General features: G+C 37.1%; 1 protein-coding gene across 2 annotated transcripts in view; it reads right to left on the minus strand.

Annotated features, from left to right (window-relative positions):
• The window catches only part of PRKCI (protein kinase C iota), a 106,023-nt gene that overhangs the window by 24,741 nt on the left and 59,031 nt on the right, over positions 1-22,251 (minus strand). For both annotated transcript variants that reach the window (XM_088839224.1, XM_088839218.1), the window contains exons 3-7: positions 8,746-8,835; positions 7,204-7,254; positions 3,397-3,482; positions 1,870-2,010; positions 236-290 (exon numbers count right to left, since the gene is read on the minus strand). In XM_088839224.1, coding sequence (XP_088695350.1) covers positions 236-290; positions 1,870-2,010; positions 3,397-3,482; positions 7,204-7,254; positions 8,746-8,835 — 423 coding nt within the window. The remainder of the gene's footprint in view (positions 1-235; positions 291-1,869; positions 2,011-3,396; positions 3,483-7,203; positions 7,255-8,745; positions 8,836-22,251) is intronic.

Below are 22,251 nucleotides of genomic sequence, written 5' to 3' on the forward strand. Positions count from 1 at the left end.
AATTTATCTGAATTAAAGAAAACAGTCATGTGTTGTAGTTTACATAGTTGTCTTTTTAAAATGCCAAACATGTATGTTAAATACGGTGATTGATGTTAAATCCCCAAAATATGGTTACTTAGCTTTTATCTGGTAAGAATATAAACGTCTTTGCATTTAGGTGAAAGATTCACACACAGAAGTCTTTAAGTGACACTCTGTTAATGAGCAGTGGTTTGCGCCATGTCATTCTTACCTGTTTGTGCATGGTCTGAGTGCAGGGATGACTGGTCCATGGGCATCATTGGTTCCTACAGTCATTTCCAAAGACACAGTAACTTAGTGGACTCTCTTTAAGTATCAATACTTCCACAAATCCAGAAACAATATCATTTTGATGAGACATAGCATATTAAAATTTAAATTTGAAATGGAACTTAGTAAGGATTATATTCCTCTATACAATTTATTTTTAATTTTATTACAAGAAACAATACAACATTCCTATGAATAAGGTAATGTGAGTCACATTTTACAGATAGCAGAAAAAGCAAAATTAATTTCAAGACCATCAATTAGACATCCAACTAAACTGTTGTAGACTCTGATTTATTTCTCTTCTACACCATCTATTCCTCCTGTGGGCTTCACATACTCACTTTAAGTCTGGCAAAAGGAGTCTCAGTATAAAGTTATTTCGCTGTCAATGAATCTCTTGAAATTAAATGTAAAGATTCATGGGTTTCCCATTTTTTTCTGAAGACTCTCAAAGGAGTCAGTGACCCACAAAAGGAAAAGAAACACCTTCAAGAAACTAACTGCCAACAACCTCAGGAACAATGCTAATTCAAACCAAAATGTTACTTATTCAATTCTGGACCCAAACTGTGTATAAGAGCAAGAGAGAGTAAACTTGAGAAGCAGCACTAGTTACTGAGTTATAATTTTAAGGTTGCTTTAAAAAGAAGCCCATTGGATTTTCAATGTGTTTAGCACACATCCTAAAGTATCAATATAATCACTAACCCTGTCCCTTTTAAATCCATCTGCATTTATGAACTCACACAAGTCATTCCATTGACTAAGAATACTCAAGAATATATCAGTAACCTGGATAAATTATTTTCACAATTTCTGGCCTTCTGCTGCTTGTTAAGATTGACTTTCAACCTCTCTAACCAAAAAACCCATTTGTAAACTGATATGAACTAGCTAAATAATGCTACTACCAACGAGCTACCAGTTAAAACCTATTTTCACAATGTCCAGAGTAGGTACTAAGAATAAATATGTTATAATCCTTCTAAAACAGTGGTCCCCAACTTTTTTGGCACCAGGGACTGATTCTGTGGAACACAATTTTTTCACAGACCCAGTGTGTGAGGGTTTCAGGATGATTCAAGCTCATTATACAATAACTGTAATGAACACGTTTTAATTTCATATTTAAAATAGAACGTGAAAAATAAACATTTTAAGTGCAAAAGCTTCCCCATTATCTCACACTTCACAGAGCAAACAGGAAGCCTCTGACTCTTCTCACCTGATCTCTGCTTAGTACAAATGCTACAATAACGGGAGCTTAGACTGAAAAGTAGCTAAGAGAAGAGAAATACAGCTTTCAAATGATTCGCCTTGCGTTTTTCTAATTTAGACCAAAGGATTTTACATCAGGTCAAACAAAGAAGTTAACCACATCCTACAAACAAATTTGTAGCGATCTGATTCCAAATTCACAGTATGTTAACTGGACTCCTAAAGTGTTCCTAGTCACATTCTGTAACAACACTGTTGAGCTTTGATTCCTTAACATTCCCCTATTTTAGTCTTCTGTTCTAGCAGAGGTATCAAAAATGCTCTGTTAAGGAAAATTAGACAACAGTGTCTTACCGGTGGCAAAGAATGCCGCCCACATTCAATTGTGACAAGTTTGTGGCACTTCTTATGAACCAGGAGCTTGCAGTTGATACACTTATATCCTTGACGTCCAAGTCCCCAAATTCGGTCAGTGCAGATGGCACAGTGTGCACGCTGGAAAGAGTAATTCGACAGTATTTTTTTTTTAATTAACAAAAAGCACATCATAAACTTTCCCAACAGTTTGCTCATAGAACAGTGAAATAAGTAGTTTTCTTCTCTAACTCAAATCCCTTTATCATACACAACTTAAAGCTATGATGGTCACAGGAAATAAACAGAAAACAGAGCTTGTTTTAAAGAGACAGTGAAATTTGTAACCATAACGTTTCCTAAGTCCACGGATTTTCAGTCTTCATATAATTAAGCTCAGAGTAATGAAAATAGGAAAAGTGAATTAAATTTGAAAAGCATGGCAGAAAACCTGTGCAAGGATCTCAAGCCAACATAAACCTTCCAGACTGTTCAGACGTCAAACGTGTCTTATGCAGCAACACCTAAAGTGATTTTTCACTTCAAAACTTTTTAAATATCAGTGTGACTGGGAATAGGAATTTGGGAACCTCAGGTGGTGGCTTCTATTATATTAATGAACTGAGAACTCGGCACAGTTACAATGGAAATGGAATCCATATATTTGTAGTTGTCAAGAGTGGTTAAAAACATGGACTTCTGGAGAGAGACTGCTTTCAAACCTTGCCTCTGTCACTTACTAGCTCGGTTATCTTGGGCAAGTTATTTGACTGTTTTGCACCTCAGTTTCTTCATCTCTAAAATGGAAAATAGGGATTCCCCTGGTGGTCCAGTGGTTAAGATTCTGTGCTTCCACTGCAGGGGGCATACGTTTGATCCCTGGTTGGAGAACTTAAGATCCCTTAAGCTGAGCGGAGCAGCACATGTCAAACATTCAGAAGAGTGCATGGTACACAGTAAAAACTAGCGAAGTGTCTGCAATGATCGTTTTATAAAACAGAGAAACTTAAAGGAAAAAACCCAATAGTAAATGGTTTGCAAACTAAACCTTGCTTATTTTTTAGCTGTCTTGAATTATATTCAAAATATCCAGTTTTCTTATAGCTATGGTAATCATATAACTAATCATTCAATCTGGAACATTTTTAAGAGTCAAGAGATGCTATTAAAAATTATTTCAAGATAGCAAATATACTACACCAGGTAAACTAGGAATTATAGGTCACCCTACTGGTGACTCAGACAGTAAAGAATCTGCCTGCAGTGCAGGAGACTCAGGTTCGATTCCTGGGTCGGGAAGATCCCCTGGAGAAGGGAATGGCAACCCACTCTTGTATTCTTGCCTGGAGAATTCCAAGGACAGAGGAGCCTGGTGGGCTACAGTCCATGGAGTTGCAAAAATTCGGACGTGACTGAGCAACTAACTCTTTTTTTTTTTCCTAACTACTTACTCCTTTAGAAGGGAATAACAGTAGAGAGGAAAAAAACAGATTTCTCAAATTATCAACATAATAAACGAAGGTTTACCCTGTTGAAACGCTTGGCTTGAAAAGTGTGTCCATTTGCACAATAAAGCTTTCTCCAGCGGCGTGCACCTCGTCGGTAAATGGATTCTAAACAGAAATTAAAAGTTTTTTAAAAAGAGCAAGTATGATTGCAAGTCATTTTATAATAAAGTCTATGATTTTTTATGATATTCACTATAAAAATATATATATTGATTAAAAACCTGAAAGTGAAAAAACAAAATAGATTCATCAAGAGATTAGACGAAAATAAAGCCCATGGAGTATAAATATCTGAAAAACTATTACTGATTTCCTGTTATTTTTTCCCTTTTAATTAAAAAAAAATTGTAAGCCCACAGAGAAGTTGAAAGAATAGAACAATAAATGCTTCCATCTTTCAACTACATTTATCAATTACAATCACTCTGCCACATTTGCTTTCTTCTCTATTTAAACACTTTTTTTCTGTATCATTTAAAAATAAATTGCAGACATCCTAACAGTTCACCTTTAAATATCCAAGTATCTATTGTCTGAGATTAAAGACACTCCCCCTAATTCTATTTGACCACAATACCATTACGGTGTCTTAGAAAGTTAACATTAATTCAATAACATCTAATATGCAGTTCATATGCAAATTTCCCATTTGCCTGAAAAGTATCTTTCAGTTTTCTTTTTCTCTCCAGGATCCAGTCAAGATTGAGGCATTGCATTTCATTACTATGCCTTTTCTGTCTCTTTAATATATGCTAGAACAGTCACTCTGTCTCATTCACTGTTGTTTGTTTTTTATGATGTTGAAAAAGTTTAGGCAGCTGTTCTGTCTTAAGTCCTACACTCTGGATTTGTCTGTTTCCTAACTAGATTCAAATCTAATACGGATTTGTAACGCTTCCCAGATATTAAATACTTCTGGCAAAAATAACACATAGGCGATGTGTATTTCTTACTGCATCACATCAAGAAATATACAAATGTGAGATTGTTGACTCCTACTATGTATTCAATCACTCTGTTAAAGACAGTGATGGCTAGTTTTCTTCATTTTAAAAGCACAGTACTGTATAATGAACATTTTGTAACCACGAGAATATTCTCTTCCACAACAATCTTTCATTCAATGGCTTTTATATTTTTAAATACTCTAAATACTTTCCCTAAACAAACTAAGAGGTTCCATGCGATCAAATCAACTATCAGTGTAATTTTGGTTAAATCAATCACTATTACATATATTTCCTATTTAGTCATTCCACAGTAATAGAAATACTGTGGAGAGTCCATTAGCTTTCTAAACTCATTTTAAAGCAAATATAGCACTGAGTCTATTATTTAAAATTAATGTAGACTAAAACAGGTAAAATGCTCTGAAACAGAAATTCTGAGACTGTGCGCTCTCCACCAGGCTCTTCTGTCTGTGGGACTTTCCAGGCAAGAATACTGGATTGGGTATTCTTATTCCAGGCAAGAATACTGGATGGGTTGCCATATCCTTCTCCAGCAGATCCTCCCCACCCAGGGATTGAACCCACACCTCCTGTGTCTCCCGTACTGGCAGGCAAATTCTTTACGTCTGAGCCACTAATGTGTGTGTGTTAGTCATGCTTAGTCGTGTCCGACTCTTTGGGACCCCAAGGACTGTAGCCTGCCAGGCTCCTTTGTCCATGGAATTCTCCAGGCAAGAATACTGGAGTGGGTTGCCATTTCCTTCTCCAGTAGATCTTCCCAACCCAGGGATCAAACCTGGGCCTCCCACATTCCATGCAGATTCTTTACCATCTGAGCCACCAGGGAAACCCTAATACAGAAACTCAAATATGTATGCTTTTATTTTCAATTATTTATTTTGTTGCTGCTGCTGCTGCTGCTAAGTCACTTCAGTCGTGTCCGACTCTGTGTGACCCCACAGACGGAAGCCCACCAGGCTCCCCTGTCCCTGGGATTCTCCAGGCAAGAACACTGGAGTGGGTTGCCATTTCCTTCTCCAATGTGTGAAAGTGAAGTTGCTCAGTCGTGTCTGACCCATAGCAACCCCACGGACTGCAGCCTACCAGGCTCCTCCATCCATGGGATTTTCTAAGCAAGAGTACTGGAGTGGCTTGCCATTGCCTAACCAAAACAGAAAGTTCACCATCTTAAACTAAGAGTATCTTATTTAAGAAACTTTCATGAACTACAACTTGATATATATCAGATGGTAAACATGTTAATGTCTAGGAATTAAAAGAGCCAGGAGATCACCTTAACGGTTATCAATTTTCCTTCATGCTCTAGTTTAGTAATATTAATTATACCAGGGAGGAGTATATAAAAATCTCCACCAGCAAATTTTAAAGTGGAAAGGTGAGCATGAAATATAATGAAAAGTGAGGAAATGACATTTTATCTGGGAAGTGTACTACAGACTCATAATAAATATGGACATGGGGTTGTGCAAGCAAGACTTGCTACAATGGCAAGACTTTCTTTGTCCAAGACTGGACAAAGAGAGGAGAGCTGCTTTTCCAACACCTCTGTGAAGGCAGCCCACGCTGGCTGTAACCCATTTGCCACTGGAAATCCAGTGAAATACTCCTAGCTGAATCCAAACCTAAATGTTTCCCTATTCCTTCAGAGCCCTACCTACTCCTTATATTTCCCCCCCTTCCTATAAAGTTGTTATTGTCATTCAGTCACTAAGTCATGTGCGACTCTTTGCGACCCCATCGACTATAGCCCACCAGGCTCCTCTGTCCACGGGTTTTCCAGGCAAGAATACTGGTGTGGGTTGCCATTTCCTTCTCCAGTCTATAAAGTACACAACCCAACTCTATATAGAAACACCTAATTCCCCCTAATCTATGTAAACGAAACTATTTGTATGGTAATCTGCCATTCTACAAGATTCAAGTTAATCATTTTATGGCCTGGGATGAATGGTCTGGTGTTAAGATTATCCCAAAATGCATCTCATGGGTGAAGGGCCTGGTGCTATTCTGAGTTTTAAGACATTCCTTTATTTCATTAACAGACTGCTAGTGACTATATAACATCCAGTTGAAGACTAGCAGGGGGGTATTCTTTTGCCCCCTTCTGATGCCTATGTCAGAAGCTTTCTCTGTCTCCTTTATACTTTAATAAAACTTTATTACACAAAAGCTCTGAGTGATCAAGCCTTGTCTCTGGTCCCAGATTGAATTCTTCTCCTCAGGAGGCCAAGAATCCCAGTGTCTTTGTGTCATTCCGCAACAACCTTTCATTAACCAGTGGATTAGACATTCAAAAGAAAGTCCCATAACAGTCCCTAAGGATTTATGATAAAGTATATAGAGGTAAAGTGTCATTTCAACTGCTTACTCTAAAATGATACAGCAAAAAAATAAAAATAAGTGTTTGTTGTGTATATACATGTATGTGTATGCGTGCACAGATACAGAGATAAAACAAACATAGAAAATGTTAATAATTGGTGAATCTAGGTAAAGGATATATGGGTATCTTTGTTTTCAATGTTTCTATGTTTTTTAACTTCTCCTAAGGTTTGAAAATTTCCAAAATTAAAAAACAAGAAATGACTTATAAGGAACTTAATTTTCCTTTCAAATGCACAACAGACAATTGTCAGTAAGTAGTAATCAAAAACTATCTGCTTTTTTTTTTAACTGCCTGATTTTGATCTAGGAAAAGTAGAGAATTTAGGCAGTGTGCTAACCTATTCTAAATTAGATTTAAGAATGAAAAAGAAAAGAAATGAATTAAAAGATCTAGTTCTGATTTCATTTCACTTGTGCCATTTTTATCATAAATAATTCTACTCAAAGGTATGATGTCTGTAAACACTTACTATCTTCGCCTGGACAGGGCATTCCAGGACGTTCTGGTACACAAGGGAATACTGAAAGATAACAAATTAAAATTAATACAGCACATTTAAAACATACAGATTATACAGACTTTTATATTAAAAAATCATATAAGTTGATCAAAATGCCAACCTGACCCTCTCTTGACATAAAGTATTTTAGTGTGTGGTCAGTATGATTTTTGGAAGGGATCCAATTTACCAAGGCTATAATGAAAGAAGTTCTTATGAAAGCGACATCCATAAACAATGTATTAGAAGCTCAAGTTACTCATTCCTGTCTCTATTACATCACCAACTGACTTTTTTGTCATAAGAGAAATCATTAACTATTTCCTTAAATCTTTATTGTAGTGACAAATCTTCTAGGATGAAGAATTAAAATTACAAGATGTATTCAAATATAAACACAAGCCACGATAGCTTTTAAAAGATGTATATACTAAACTTCATTGAAAAACATACCCAAATACAAAAACATAAGCTTTGTCTAAGAAACTACACATTCATAAACCTGCTAATTCAAAACATTCTTATAAAGAGAATATAATTAAATAGCGCATTTATGAACAGCTAGTCAACTCTTTGTGATGTACAAAAAGGACATGGTTTAGAGCACACAGTATGGGAAGCACAGTTCCTGAAATATTTTTAAAAGTTGAAATATAAGCTAACTTCTGAAAACAGATCTGTGATACAGCATAAAAAGCAACACTTAAACTGTTCAAGACTATGGATCCATAATTTCTTTAAACATCCATTATTGTTTTATTCTAGGAAGAGACGACCAAAGAATGACTTTGAAAGTTCTTCCAGGATCTCAATAAATTAGAGCATAAAACCTTTGGGAGTCACTATGCCAAATTCCGAAGGCAGACAAAAATCAAACTATTGTTTTTTAAGAAAACACACTGTAAAGGAAAGTACAAAGGAATAACAAGGTAATGAAATGAGTCATTATACTGAAGGGAGATGTGTATTTGTTTCAAGTTTTAAAGAGTTCCCTAGGTTTAGTCTCCTAAGGCTCCCAAAATGTTACATGAAATACTACTAATGTATTACAATTATATTCATCATAGTAAGTGGGTTATACATGGTATAAAAAATTTGAGGGGCAGAATGAAAAGGACAGGTTTGGGATGAAAGTAGCTGGATATACAACCCAGGTCTATAGTGTACCAGTTACGTGATGGCTGAGTTTCAGTCTCTCCTTCTATACCACTGCCCACCTCTGAGGCTTGTTGACCTTTAACACATTAAAGTTTATGATAACTACATAAACAGTTTCACGGTTATCCCTTAAATAAAAGGAAGAACATTTAAGATATCTTACTTCTGGAAATCATTATTTGAATACACTACAAAACTGCAAGAAGATGACTTAGGTTCTGCTGGGCACTTGATTCCTAAATTGTATGCTAAAACTTTGCTGTGAAACACTGATATAATCACAGTTTAATATCCAGGAAGGGATACACAAATAGAAATTTCCCAAGATTATAGGAAGAAATGACTACTCCTTACCATGAATCAACAGCTCAGAATCCTTGTTTAGCTCATAAAGCCGAAAGGCTTCTTCTAACTCCAACTGAGATGATACTGTACATGGGTCTCCTAAAAAATATAAAAAGGAAAAGTAAAGCTCATATTTTAAATCCTCTAAATGTGATTCAGTTCAGTTTAGTCGCTCAGTCGTGTCTGACTCTTTGCGACCCCATGAATCACAGCATGCCAGGCCTCCCTGTCCATCACCAACTCCATTAGTAAATAATTTCTACATAAAATCTTGAGGAGAAATAATTACATACACACGGAGAAATATTTAACAAGGACAACTGTTTAGATATTTATTTAGACAATTCTATTCTCTGAAGCAGGTAATGTAACTTCCATTCCTATTTTTACAAAATATTAAATGAGGTTCATAAATACAAACTTTATATATAACCATTTAATTCTTAACAATATTTATATTCAAAATATAGCAAATCGAATCTACCCTGACCACATTTTAGATTGTCACTGCAATATGATTAATGTCCAGGGATAATTTACTTGTTTCTTTAAAAAAGGAAGTGAAAATGATTTTATCAACGCATGAGGTCTCTAATCACTTTGTCAAATTTATCATTCACCTGAGAGCCTTCTCAAGAGGCTCACAGAAAGGAAGAACAGCTACTACTCTGGACTGAAGAGCATTCCTGTTTGATTGCTTTTAAATGTCAGTTCAGTTCAGTCGCTCAGTTGTGTCCGACTCCTTGTGATCCCATGGACTGCAGCACGCCAGGCTTCCCTGTCCTTCACCAACTCCCAGAGCTTGCTCAAACTCATGTCCATTGAGTTGATGATGCCATACAACCACCTCATCCTCTGTCATCCCCTTCTCCTCCTGCCTTCAATCTTTTCCAGCACTGGTTTTTCCCAATGAGTCAGTTCTTCACATAAGGTGGCCAAAGTATTGGAGTTTCAGCTTCAGCATCAGTCCTTCCAGTGAATATTCAGGACTGATATCCTTCAGAATTGACTGGTTTCATATCCTTGAGGTCCAAGGGACTCTCAAGAGTCCTCCCCAACATCACAGTTCAAAAGCATCAATTCTTCGGCGCTCAGCTTTCTTTATGGTTCAACTCTCACATCCATACATGACTACTGGAAAAATCACAGGTTTGACTAGATGGACCTTTGTCAGCAAAGTAATGTCTGCTTTTTAATATACTGTCTAGGTGTGGTATAGTTTTTCTTCAAAGGAGCAAGCATCTTTTAATTTCATGGCTGCAATCACCATCTGCAAAAATTTTGGAGACCAAAAAAAGAGTCTGTCACTGTTTTCATTGTTTCCCCGTCTATTTGCCATGAAGTGATGGGTCTGGATGCCATGATCTTTGTTTTTTAAATGTTGAGCTTTAAGCCAGTTTTTTCACTGGTGTTATCAATCACCTAGAGCCAGACATCCTGGAATGTGAAGTCAGGTGGGCCTTAGGGAGCATCACCACAAACAAAGCTAGTGGAGGTGATGGAATTTCAAAAGTGCTGCACTCAATATGCCAGCAAATTTGGAAAACTCAGCAGTGGCCACAGGACTGGAAAAGGTCAGTTTTCATTCCAATCGCAAAGAAAGGCAATGCCACTGAATGTTCAAACTACCACACAATTGCACTCATCTCACACGTTAGCAGAATAATGCTGAAAATCCTCCAAGCGAGGCTTCAACAGTACATGAACCATGAACTTCCAGATGTTCAAGCTGGATTAGAAAAGGCAGAGGAACCAGAAATCAAATTGCCAACATCCGTTGGATCATCAAAAAAGCAAGAGAGTTCCAGAAAAACATCTACTTTATTGACTACGCCAAAGCGTTTGACTGTATGGGTCACAGCAAACTGGAAAATTCTTAAAAGAGATGGGAATACAAGACCACCTTACCTGCCTCCTGAGGAATCTGTATGCAGGTCAAGAAGCAACAGTTAGAACCGGACATGGAACAACAGATTGGTTCCAGGCTGAAAAAGGAGTACTAAGGCTGTATATTGTCACCCTGCTTATTTAACTTGTATGCAGAGTACATCACGCATAATGCTGGATCATCATGCATAATAAATTACAAGCTGGAATCAAGATTGCTGGGAGTAATATCAATAACCTCAGATATGCAAATAACACCACCCTTATGGCAGAAAGGGAAAAGGAACTAAAGAGCCTCTTAATAAAAGTGAAAGAGGAGAGTAAAAAAGCTGGCTTTTAAATGTAAATGCACAGTTTAGTAAACTTACACTCAGAGGGGAAGGAAGAAACAGCTCCCTTAGTCAACCAGCCAATGAACTGAGTCATCCTCGGAAATCAATGAGATGGCACATCCCCCTGCATCATGGCATTCCTCAATGAAAAAGTCATTTTGAATATAGGTGGGGCCTGACCTGGATCCTGCATGCTGCCATTCTTTTGCTCATTCCTGTGGTTATACCAAGAGATGCCATCAACCCTGTCCAAACCTCAGTCACTCACAGCAGGGACCAGTCTACTAGTTGAGAGAGAAAAATGATCTCCTTTCCTTCTGACTCAAAGAAACGAGTGCCCCTGTTCTTTTCTCCAACTTGGCCACTGAATCCCTCCTTCCTTTTATCTTTTCTGGGAGTTATTCCACTAGTCCTCCCTAGTTTCACTGTTATTTATTTTTTTCTTCCACTAGCTCTTCTCAGGCAAAGGCAGGTTTGAGTCTCCTTCTCAAAAATCTCTCTCCCGCCCAGGCTGCCATTCATTCTGTAGCCACAGTGTAGTCTCAAGAGAAAACTGCAAACTAAGCTGGAAGCGGTGAGTAAGAAGCAGCAGAAAGCGGGTAGGGTCTTTGAATTTTGACTTCACACTTTTATATTTTTTAAATTATAGGTTTATAATCTTTTAGATTTATTAAGGGGGTAGGGTCTTTGAATTTTGACTTCACACTTTTATATTTTTTAAATTATAGGTTTATAATCTTTTAGATTTATTAGTAATAACTTTTCTTACTATCAAGAGTGACCCACCCTGCTTTCTCTATGTTCCTATCTTCCAAGCATTTCTCCCAATTTTGCTATCAGGTTTTAGTCCAAACACTACTAAAACAGCTATATCTAAGGTCATTAACGGAGAAGGCAATGGCAACCCACTCCAGTACTCTTGCCTGGAAAATCCCATGGACGGAGGAGCCTGGCAGGCTGCAGTACATGGGGTTGCAAAGAGTCGGACATGACTGAGCGACTTCACTTTCACACATTGGAGAAGGAAATGGCAACCCACTCCAGTGTTCTTGCCTGGAGAATCCCAGGGACAGTGGAGTCTGGTGGGCTTCCGTCTATGGAGTCACACAGAGTCAGACACGACTGAAGCGACTTAGCAGCGATGGCAGCAGCAAGGTCATTAAAGCAGCTGCGGAAATCAATGGCATGTTTTGTCTTTACTCTCGTTGACCTCTCTATACTATCTAACAAAGTTACCCACTGATTATTATAGAAACTCTGTGTCTGGGTTTCTGAAACACCATTCTCCTGGCTTACCAACTCTTGTAACTTTTTACTTTGGAAATTTTCAAACGTATTACAAAATTCTGTTCCACCTGCAATATTCACTCACTTATTCCCTCCACCATATCATTCTGAGCAAATCCCTACAATTCTAGATAAAATTTTCTTAATATATTCATAATACCATTATAAACCCATAAAAACTAACAAAAACTCACTATAAAATATCCAAACAATCATAACACTAACCCTGCTGCTGCTGCTGCTAAGTTGTTTCAGTCATGTCCGACTCTGTGCGACCCCACAGACAATAGCCCACCAGGCTCCCCCGTCCCTGGGATTCTCCAGGCAAGAACACTGGAGTGAGTTGCCATTTCCTTCTCCAATGCATGAAAATGAAAAGTTAAAGTGAAGTCACTCAGTCGTGTCCGACTCTTAGTGACCCCACGGACTTCAGCCTACCAGGTTCCTCCATCCATGGAATTTTCCAGGCAAGAGTACTGGATTGGGGTAACCCTAACCCCACCTCAAAAAAACCCACTTCCAATTAAATAGTAATCACTCCCCATTTCCCCCCAACCTCTCCTCCGACTGTCAGACCTAGGCAACCAGTGATTGATTACTTTCAATCTCTATAGTTTTGCCTTCTCTGGACATTTCATATCAATAGAATCACAAAATATGTGGTCTTTTATGTCTAGATGTATTTGCTTAGAATGTTTTCAAGGTTCATCTGTGTTGGTGAGGATGCAGAGAAACTGGAATCCTCATCCACTGCTGGTAGGTATGTAAAATGGTACTGCTGCTTTGGAAAATAGTCTGATAGTTCCTCAAAAACTTGAACACAGTTACCATAGGACACAGCAGTTCCACTCCTAGATATGTATCCAAGAGATATGAAAACATATGTCCACACAAAAAGTTGTAACCAAATATTAATAATAGCATTACTCATAATAGCCAAAGAATGGAAATAACCCAAATGTCGACCAATTGATGAATGGATAAATAAAATGTGGTATCCATACAATGAACTATTAATCAGTCATTAAAAAAGGATAAAGTATCGATACTTTATATATCATGTCTACATTAGGCAAATCTGTAGAAACAAGAAGTAGATTAGTGGTTATCTAGGTCTGGGAACTCTAGGGGAAGGAGCTTGGGGAAGACAGTAATTGCTCATGAGCATGGAGTTTCTTATTTGAGTGATGAAAATGTTATAAAATTGATTGTGGTGATGGCTGCACAACTTTCTGCACAAATATAGTTAAAAAAACACTGAATTGTACATTTTAAATGATAAATTATTTCTCAATAAAGCTGTTTAAAAAAATTTAGTATAGCATTTTTATAAAAGTGAGTCCAATAACAAGTTAATATTCCAGTCCAAAAGCAAAGTTTGTTTTCACTTGTCTCAAAGAACTAAAGTAATTCTTTTATACAGACTCACTTTCTCAGTTATTTAAATTTCTCCTAATGTGCCATACACATGAAAGTGAAAGTCATATAATTATATTCCATTTTAAATATAGGTTTAAAAAAATAACTTGCTTCTACAGAAGTATATTTAAGTGCAGGTCAAAGTTTATAAAATAGAAAAGCAACATTTCAGTTGAGAGTAAGAAAGAAAATTTCACATTTCAGTAAGTGTGCAAATTATTCTTCCAGTTAGACAAATAAGCCAGTTTTAAAAAAATGAAAAACAAACCAGTTGACTAAATTAATTCCAAATAATGAAACAGTCAAAGTATTCTAGAAACAGAATGAATCTGAAACATAATTAATGCTTCATTTCTAATTTTCCAGGTGAGGGAACTGAGATAAATACATAGATATACATATCTATATACAATACAGATAAATCAAACACAATAAATTATGTTCTTAGGAAATGCCTGAGTTCTTATGAAAGGCCTTTAAAAAGCATAAAAAATCTCCCAAAGAGATGTCCTACAGTGCTTCACACAGATTCTCTCCCAGGCTCCAAATCCCGTCACTCTTGCATGATTTCAGCAAAGTTACTTCTTTGAGCTTTCATTTTCTCCTATGTTAAAACAAGGGCTATTACCTGCATTGCAAGGATAATGGGAAAACTAAAGATCTTATATTAAAAGTGACTCGTAGAATGCTTAGTTCATTACAGGTGTGGCTTTTATTAATGCACCTTGATTAAAAGCCATGAGTAGAATTAGTCATTTTTAATCGATGCTTTTGAACTGTGGTGTTGGAGAAGACTCTTGAGAGTCCCTTATACTGCAAGGAGATCCAACCAGTCCATTCTAAAGGAGATCAATCCTGGATGTTCATTGGAGGGACTGATGCTAAAGCTGAAACTGCAATACTTTGGCCACCTCATGCGACGAGTTGACTCACTGGAAAAGACTCTGATGCTGGGAAAGGTTGGGGGCGGGAGGAGAAGGGGACGACGGAGAATGAGATGGCTGGATGGCATCACCGACTCTGTGGACATGAGTTTGAGTGTACTCCGGGAGTTGGTGATGGACAGGGAGGCCTGGCGTGCTGTGATTCATGGGGTCGCGGAGAGTCGGACACGACTGAGCGACTGAACTGAACTGAACTGAAAGATAAAATAACCATATTTTTAAAAGTCAGTCTTTCCCTTCTGCTAGACAGTTTTCTTGCTATGCCAGTGTCTGCTTGCTGTTGGTTGAAATCTAAGCCAAGTCAAGTACCTGTTTTCAGAAGGTACCTAGTGATGGATGCTTTTGAATAACCACAAGAAAGTGTGACAGTAAGAGGTAATCACTGACACTGTGAATACTCAAATCTATTTTGTTTTTATTGGATTGAATGTTTTTGGTTCAGGTATTACCTTTTCAGGCCAGTTGCTTAATGCCTGATAAAGCAGGACATGTAACTCAGAAGTAAAACATTCCATGCATAGTCATCATGAAACAAAGATGAGACAGAAAGCTGTTTTCCAAGGCCCACTCAGTTACTAAAGTCCAAATTCATATCCTAAAACAGGCAAACACCTAGAGTGAGATCAGCTCAATTTAATGAATTTCAGTGTAATAAAATTTATATATTAGTCAGCAAGCCTGCTCCTTTTTCAGTGCGTCTACATTTCCTTTTCACCTATAAAAACAAAGAAATTAGAGCAGGGAAGTTCAAACTGTTTGGTAAATATGCAAGATTCAATTATTTATGAGATAAACTTCACGAGGTATAGAACATGACAAAGGAATATAACACTAGCTATATTAGATATTTTAGTATATGGCTGAATTCAGTGCCACACATCTGAAAGAACCAACACAGCCTAAAACCAAAGTTGGCAACCTTTAATATTTGCCTGAGATAGCACCACCATACTTTTCTTGATCTTGGAGCCTGTCACAGATTGACAGATTCACTCACTGTTCCCACCAAGATGTTACCGCTCTCCCCCTCACCCCTCACTTCTGAATACTGGGTTCAAGACATTGTATGCCACTTATGAAAGTCATGGCACTCCCTACTCTAAATGGCTACACTGCTTACAATTTAGACATGCAAAAATTTTTCAAGAATACTATGGTATTTAGGTGGTCATCCTTTCATTATTAGGCCCAGTCACAGATATTAATAGATTTCTGGTTTCTTGCTTCCTTTTTCTGGGAGGTGGAAATCAGTGGTTCCAGAAGTATTTACTATCCTATCAAGCTACACACCCTCAACTTCCACTTCTGGAGAAGATAAACTAACAAGAACTGGACTTAACACTCCACCTAAAACAAAAGAAAAATTAGACAAAATTAAGGACAAAAAAGTGGTTCAAGATACTGGAAATCAAGCAATGAAGGATCAGATATTTCCAAGTAACTTAAACGCATCCCAGACCAAAGATCAGAAACTTTTATACAAACACAAAACATAGTCAACATCCAATAAGACAAAAGTCACAATGTCCAGAATCTGATAAACTAAAACCACGCATGTGAAGAAGCAGGAAAATATGATCCATGATAGGATAAAGATCAATTGAAAGTGACCCCAAACTGGCACCAATAAAAGAACTTGAAGACAAGGACATTAAAAGTTATTATACCTAAAAGGTTCAGAAGCAAAGCACAAAAAGTACACATGGAAGATATTTTTAAAACACCCAAATTTAATGTCTAGAAATAATGCTACAATGTCTGAAATGAAATATGCTCTAGAGGGAATAAGTGGCAGATTAGATATCACAGGAGAAAAGACTGGTGAACTTGAAAACACAGCAATACAACTATACAAAATGAATTGCAGAAAAAAAGATTGAAAAAGGAAAAAAAGAAAAGAACAGAGCATCAGTGAGCTTTATGATAAGTTGAAGAAGCCTACTATACATGTAACTGGAGTCCCTGAAAGAGGAATCTGGCCAAAATTTTTCCAAATTTGATGAAAACTATAAATCCATGGATCCAAGTAGATCACCTATACAAAATGTATACAAGACACGAAACATGAAGAAAACTAAACTAAGGCCTATAATTATCAAATTGCTTCAACCAGCAATAAAGAGAAAAATCTTAAAAGCAGTCCAAGAGACACATTACATACAGAGAAACATAGGTAAAGATAACAGCAGATTCTGCATCAGAAACAATGCAAGCAGTATGAAACACTGTACTGAGTGGAAAAAAAAATTATCAACCTACAATTTACCCAGAAAAATTATTTTTCAAAAACAAAGGTGATCTAGAGGCAAATTCATAGAGAAATTTATTGAGACAGAAAGGCAAATTCATAGAGAGAGGAAGTATAAGAGAGGTTATTACCAGGAACTGGAGGAGGAGAGTTATTGCTTGATGGGTATAGAGGTTTTGTTTGAGATGATTAAAAAGTTTTGGAAGTGAGTAGTGAGAATGGCTGCATGACATTCTGAATGTGCTTAAATGTCACTGAACTGTATACTTTAAAAAGGTCAAATGGCAAAATTTTATATGATATAAAGTTTGGCACAATTAAAAAAAAAAAAGGAATATTCTAGAATAGACTTCAAGCCATAACGCCTAGGAAAAAGGAGTGGGAGGAGAGTTTCAAAATACGTGCTGAATAACACCACTGACACGAATTCAAAAGCCCATAAAGGGAATTCCCTGGCAGTCCAGGAGTTAAGGCTCAGGACTCTCACTGCCAGCAGTGGGGGACTGGGAGGGTGGGGGCCAGGCTCAATGCTTGGTCAGGAAACCAAGATCATTCAAAGTGTGTAGCCTAGTCAAGAAAAATTAAATTAAAAAACAAAAGTACAAAAGCACTATACTTTGCCACATATATATACATATAAATAGAATAATGACAGATTAGTGGTTGCTTGGGAATTGAGGGATAGGAGTAACAAAACAGTTTAGACTATAAACTTATCCTATGATAGTAGCTGCCTCTTACAGAGGGGAGGAAGACAGCGCAATTGGAGATGGGGGCGCCAACAAGACGGACACGCGCTCCCAGAGACCAGAGCATGTCTGGGAGCCCTGGTGCCCTACTGGGCTCCTCTGTCCTTTCTTGTTCACCTCTCAACACATCTCCACTCCACCACTCCAAGGGGTTTCTCTGACGTGGGTCCCAGCCTGATCCTTTTGCCTCTCGGCCAGCACCACAGCCTGGTATATAAACAGTAGCCAGAATTTACCTGGCACAATGTCTGGAGCATGGAGCTGGGGCAGATGCCAGAGCTGAGAGAATTGCTCGGGATGTCTTAAAGTTAGCTATCTTCTCATGGGTCCTCTACCCCTGTGAGCACAGGAAGACTTTCCAGGGACTACCATGCATAGACAGTTTATTAAAGGTATCCACTTCCTCAACTTCCATATACACCCCTTTCCAGAAACCATCTGCCTGAGAACATGCCTGGAATGTAGTACCTCACCTCACCTCTTTTTCAAATTTTTCTTTTCCTATTTTATTTTTACAAAAGCATATATAACTACCATATGATCCAGCCATTCCATTTTTAAGTATTTACCCAAGAGAAAAGGAAACCTATATCCATTCAAAGACTTGTATGTGACTGCCACAACACTTTTATTTATAAATAGCCTATTATAAACTATTATTTATAATAGCCCCAAACTAGAGACAACCTCAATGTCCATCAATAAATGAATATAAAAACAAATTGTGGCACATGTACATGTTGGAATACCACTCAGCAATAAAAATAAATGAATTACTGACATATACAACACATGAATCAATAATTATGCTGAGTGAAAGAAGCCAGACACCTGCTCTCAAAAAAAAAGGCACATGTTGTATGATTCTATCCCTACAAAACCCTAGAAAATGGAAACTAATCTATAGGAACAGAAAGCAGATCATCGGTATCATTATTTGCCTGGAATGGAGGAGCAGGGGTGAGGAATTGCAGAGCACAAGGAACATTTGGAGATAACAGACATGTTCTCTACCTTGCTTCCGATGATGGTTTCCATGGTGACAAAATTCATCAAACAGTATGCTTATACTATGTACAGTTTATTGTATTTTAATTATACCTCAATAAAGAAATTTTTAAAGAAGAAACAAAGGTACGGAAAAGCTAAAAGAATTCATTACCAGTAAACCTCCAATACAGAAATGTTCTCCAATACAGGAAGTCCTCCAAGCAGAAGGAAAAATACCAGTTACAAAACAAGGTCTGCTCAGAGGTACTTGGATATTTTTACTTATTTGTATTGATTTTCATTTTTTAATTTTCAGGTTTGGAATCGCAATACTGCTATCTAAATAACTGAAGTCACACTGAATATAGATTCAGTCAAAAAGTTTTCACTCACTGTTTTTTTCTGATATGATTACCATCATCAGTACCCAGTGTAAGGGATAAAGAAAAAGTATGAAGAATGATTTACTATTTTAGTTCTTAACATATCAGCCAAAATTACACCAGACTAGAGATGTTTGGAAAATATCACATAAGAGAAATATGTTTCTTCCCATACTCAGTGTGGTTCTGTTAAACGCTGGCACTCTATTTTCTCTCTGTGAATACATCAGATTTTATAATGCAAGATGTTTAATCTAGAATTCAGAAATACTCCATACTCTTTATGTCAAAGAACATTTATTGCATTTTAAGTTTCCGTTAATCTCACCTAATGAAGCCAACAGGATGTGAATTAAAGAACTATATCCAAAAAACACCTTCTCCTACTCTGTGCAAATCAACTACATTTCAGCTTTTTCCCTCACACAGTCTTTTACAGGGTGTGAGGAAAAGAAGTTCACAAGTGCTACTGGTGAAAGTGTAACAAGGAGTACAATATTTACCCCTTTGGAGGTCAATTTATCATCAAGGACACATTTCATTTTAGGGACTTTACAGATTATACTGTACAAGTGTTCCCAAAATGCAGGCACAAAGGTATTTACTGCACCAATATTTCTGACAATTAAACTGCAAACAATCCAAATATTCATCAAAAGGGGATTATTATATAATACTATATATATAGGCTTTAAGAGGAATAAGATATATCTACATGCACTTATATGAAAAGAGATGGTACACTTTCACAAGATGCTAAGTAAAAAGTAGATTAAATAACAGCTTGTAGGGAACTTCCCAGGTGGTCCAGTGGCTAAGACTCTGTACTTGCAATGCAAGGGGCCTGGGTTTGATCCCTGGTCAGGGAACTAGATCCCATATGCCATAATTAAGAGTTCACATGCCACAACTAAAAACCCTACACGCGACAATGAAGATCAAAAATCCTGAGAGCCACAGGTAAGACTTGGCACAGTCAAATAATTAAATAAATATTTTTTAAAAAATAAAAAGTTTGTATATTAGTCTATTTGTAAGACAGAAAATAAATTGTTACCCTATCCATTTGAGTTGTATATTCTCAGAAAAAGAGACATTGATTTGTTCATGGCAGCTATTTTTGGAGATTTGAAAATCCCCAGAGATATTTTTTTCTTCAAATAAGTCAATATTTTTATTAAAAAAGCATGCATTACTCTCAATAAAAACTTTAACAAGAAACAGAATACCCAAAAGCTAGTGACATTAGTTAACTAGTTTCTAGTAAAAGAGAAGTGACACTGTTAAATTTAAATCAGGGAATCAGACCCTGAATAAATTAGAATTTATAAAACTAGAAATTTAGAAAATAGTTAATATTAGGTTGTAATATTTTTAAAGTACATCCTTGGGAATTCCCTGGCAGTCCAGTGGTAAAGATCTGGGCTTTCACTGCCAAGGATCCAGGTTCAGTTTCTGGCCAGGGAACTGAGATCCGCAAGCTGGGCCATGCCACCAAAAAAACAAAGAAAGGCAATAAAGTACATCCTTAAGGAAAAACAGTCACACATATAAGGAACTAAAAGCCACATTTATTACTTCCTGTCCCACACTCTCACTGCATATGAGAACCAGGATATGACTATTACAAAACTACTATTCATTCTAAATGTTTAGTTAGATTATGCAAACCAGCTTTTCTACATGCACATCAAAACAAATCAGTAAAACTGGCTTTGAACACAAAGAAAAAGAGCAGCTGTCGTAAGTCTGTTTAAGAAATGAAGTAAGCGTGTGATCCTTATTTGCTCTGATATAAAATCCCACAATTAAACGTTTAGTTTCTAGAACAATGTCTCTCATAAACCAGAGAAATCAAATTATAGTCTTATGTTCCACTGATCCCAGAGAAAATTTTTTCTCCATGTTAAGAATGCCCCAATGCCTACATGATTAAAAATAAAGGGGAAAAATTACAACTGAAAAATAATTGCAAGGAATTTAAGAATAATTACTACTGGCTCTGTAGACCTAAATTAAGAAAAGACTGGTATCAGAATTAACCAGGGTAAGAAGGATCATAGGGGAATCAACAGACCTTAATGAAAAGTTTAACCTTTTATTTGAATGAGGCAAAGGCTACAGTTTTATAGATTTCCCTGGAAAATTAGGGCACGTAATAACTATTTAGGGAGAAAGAACTATGAGTTATATCATAAAAGGATAAGGCTGTTTCATCAAAGAACTAATTTAATTTACTATGTGACTCCTTTAATTAAAATACATTATTAGGTTAAGAAAAAGAAGAATACACTGAAACTTCCAATGCTTAAATCTCTAATAAGTGATATAAAACTAACCCAGGAAAGGCTTGCTATCACCCTTTGTACAATTTACAAATATTTTTTCAGCATGCTATAAACAGTGAGAGATTCTATTTTTGGGGGCTCCAAAATCACTGCAGATGGGGACTGCAGCCATGAAATTAAAAGACGCTTACTCCTTTGAAGAAAAGTTATGACCAACCTAGATAGCATATTAAAAAGCAGAGACATTACTTTGCCAACAAAGATCTGTCTAGTCAAGGCTATGGTTTCTCCAGTAGTTATGTACGGATGTGAGAGTTGGACTATAAAGAAAACTGACCACCAAAGAATTGATGCTTTTGAGCTGTGGTACTGGAGAAGACTCTTGAGAGTCCCTTGGACTGCAAGGAGATCCAACCAGTCCATCCTAAAGGAAATCAGTCCTGAATATTCATTGGAAGGACTGATGCTGAAAAACTCCAATACTTTGGCCACCTGATGTGAAGAGATGACTCATTTGAAAAGACCCTGATGCTGGGAAAAATTGATGGGGGGAGAAGGGGACAACAGAGGATGAGATGGTTGGATGGCATCACCGACTCAATGGACTTGAGTTTGAGTAAACTCTCGGAGCTGGCGATGGAGACAGGGAGGCCTGGCATGCTGCAGTCCATGGAGTCGCAAAGAGTCGGACACGACTGAGTGACTGAACTAAACTGAACTGATTACTGGGTACTGCTCTAGATACTGCAACTCCACAGAAAGCCAGGATCTCTGCTTTCATGGAGCTTATAGTCTACACAAACAAAATACAAAGTGAATAGGGGTTCAGAAGAAGAACAGGGGTTCTTGAAGAACATGACATCTGAATTAAGACCTGAATGACAAGAAAGAGACAAACATGTGACAATCTTGAAGAGAACTCTCCAGGCAAAGACGATACAAAGTATAAAGGTACCAAGACAATTTAAAATGGAATGGCTCTAAACCA

Source organism: Moschus berezovskii, chromosome 1 (genome assembly GCF_049115385.1).
Source record: "Moschus berezovskii isolate FMDL1 chromosome 1, NW_MosBer_1.0, whole genome shotgun sequence".
Taxonomy (NCBI): domain Eukaryota; kingdom Metazoa; phylum Chordata; class Mammalia; order Artiodactyla; family Moschidae; genus Moschus; species Moschus berezovskii.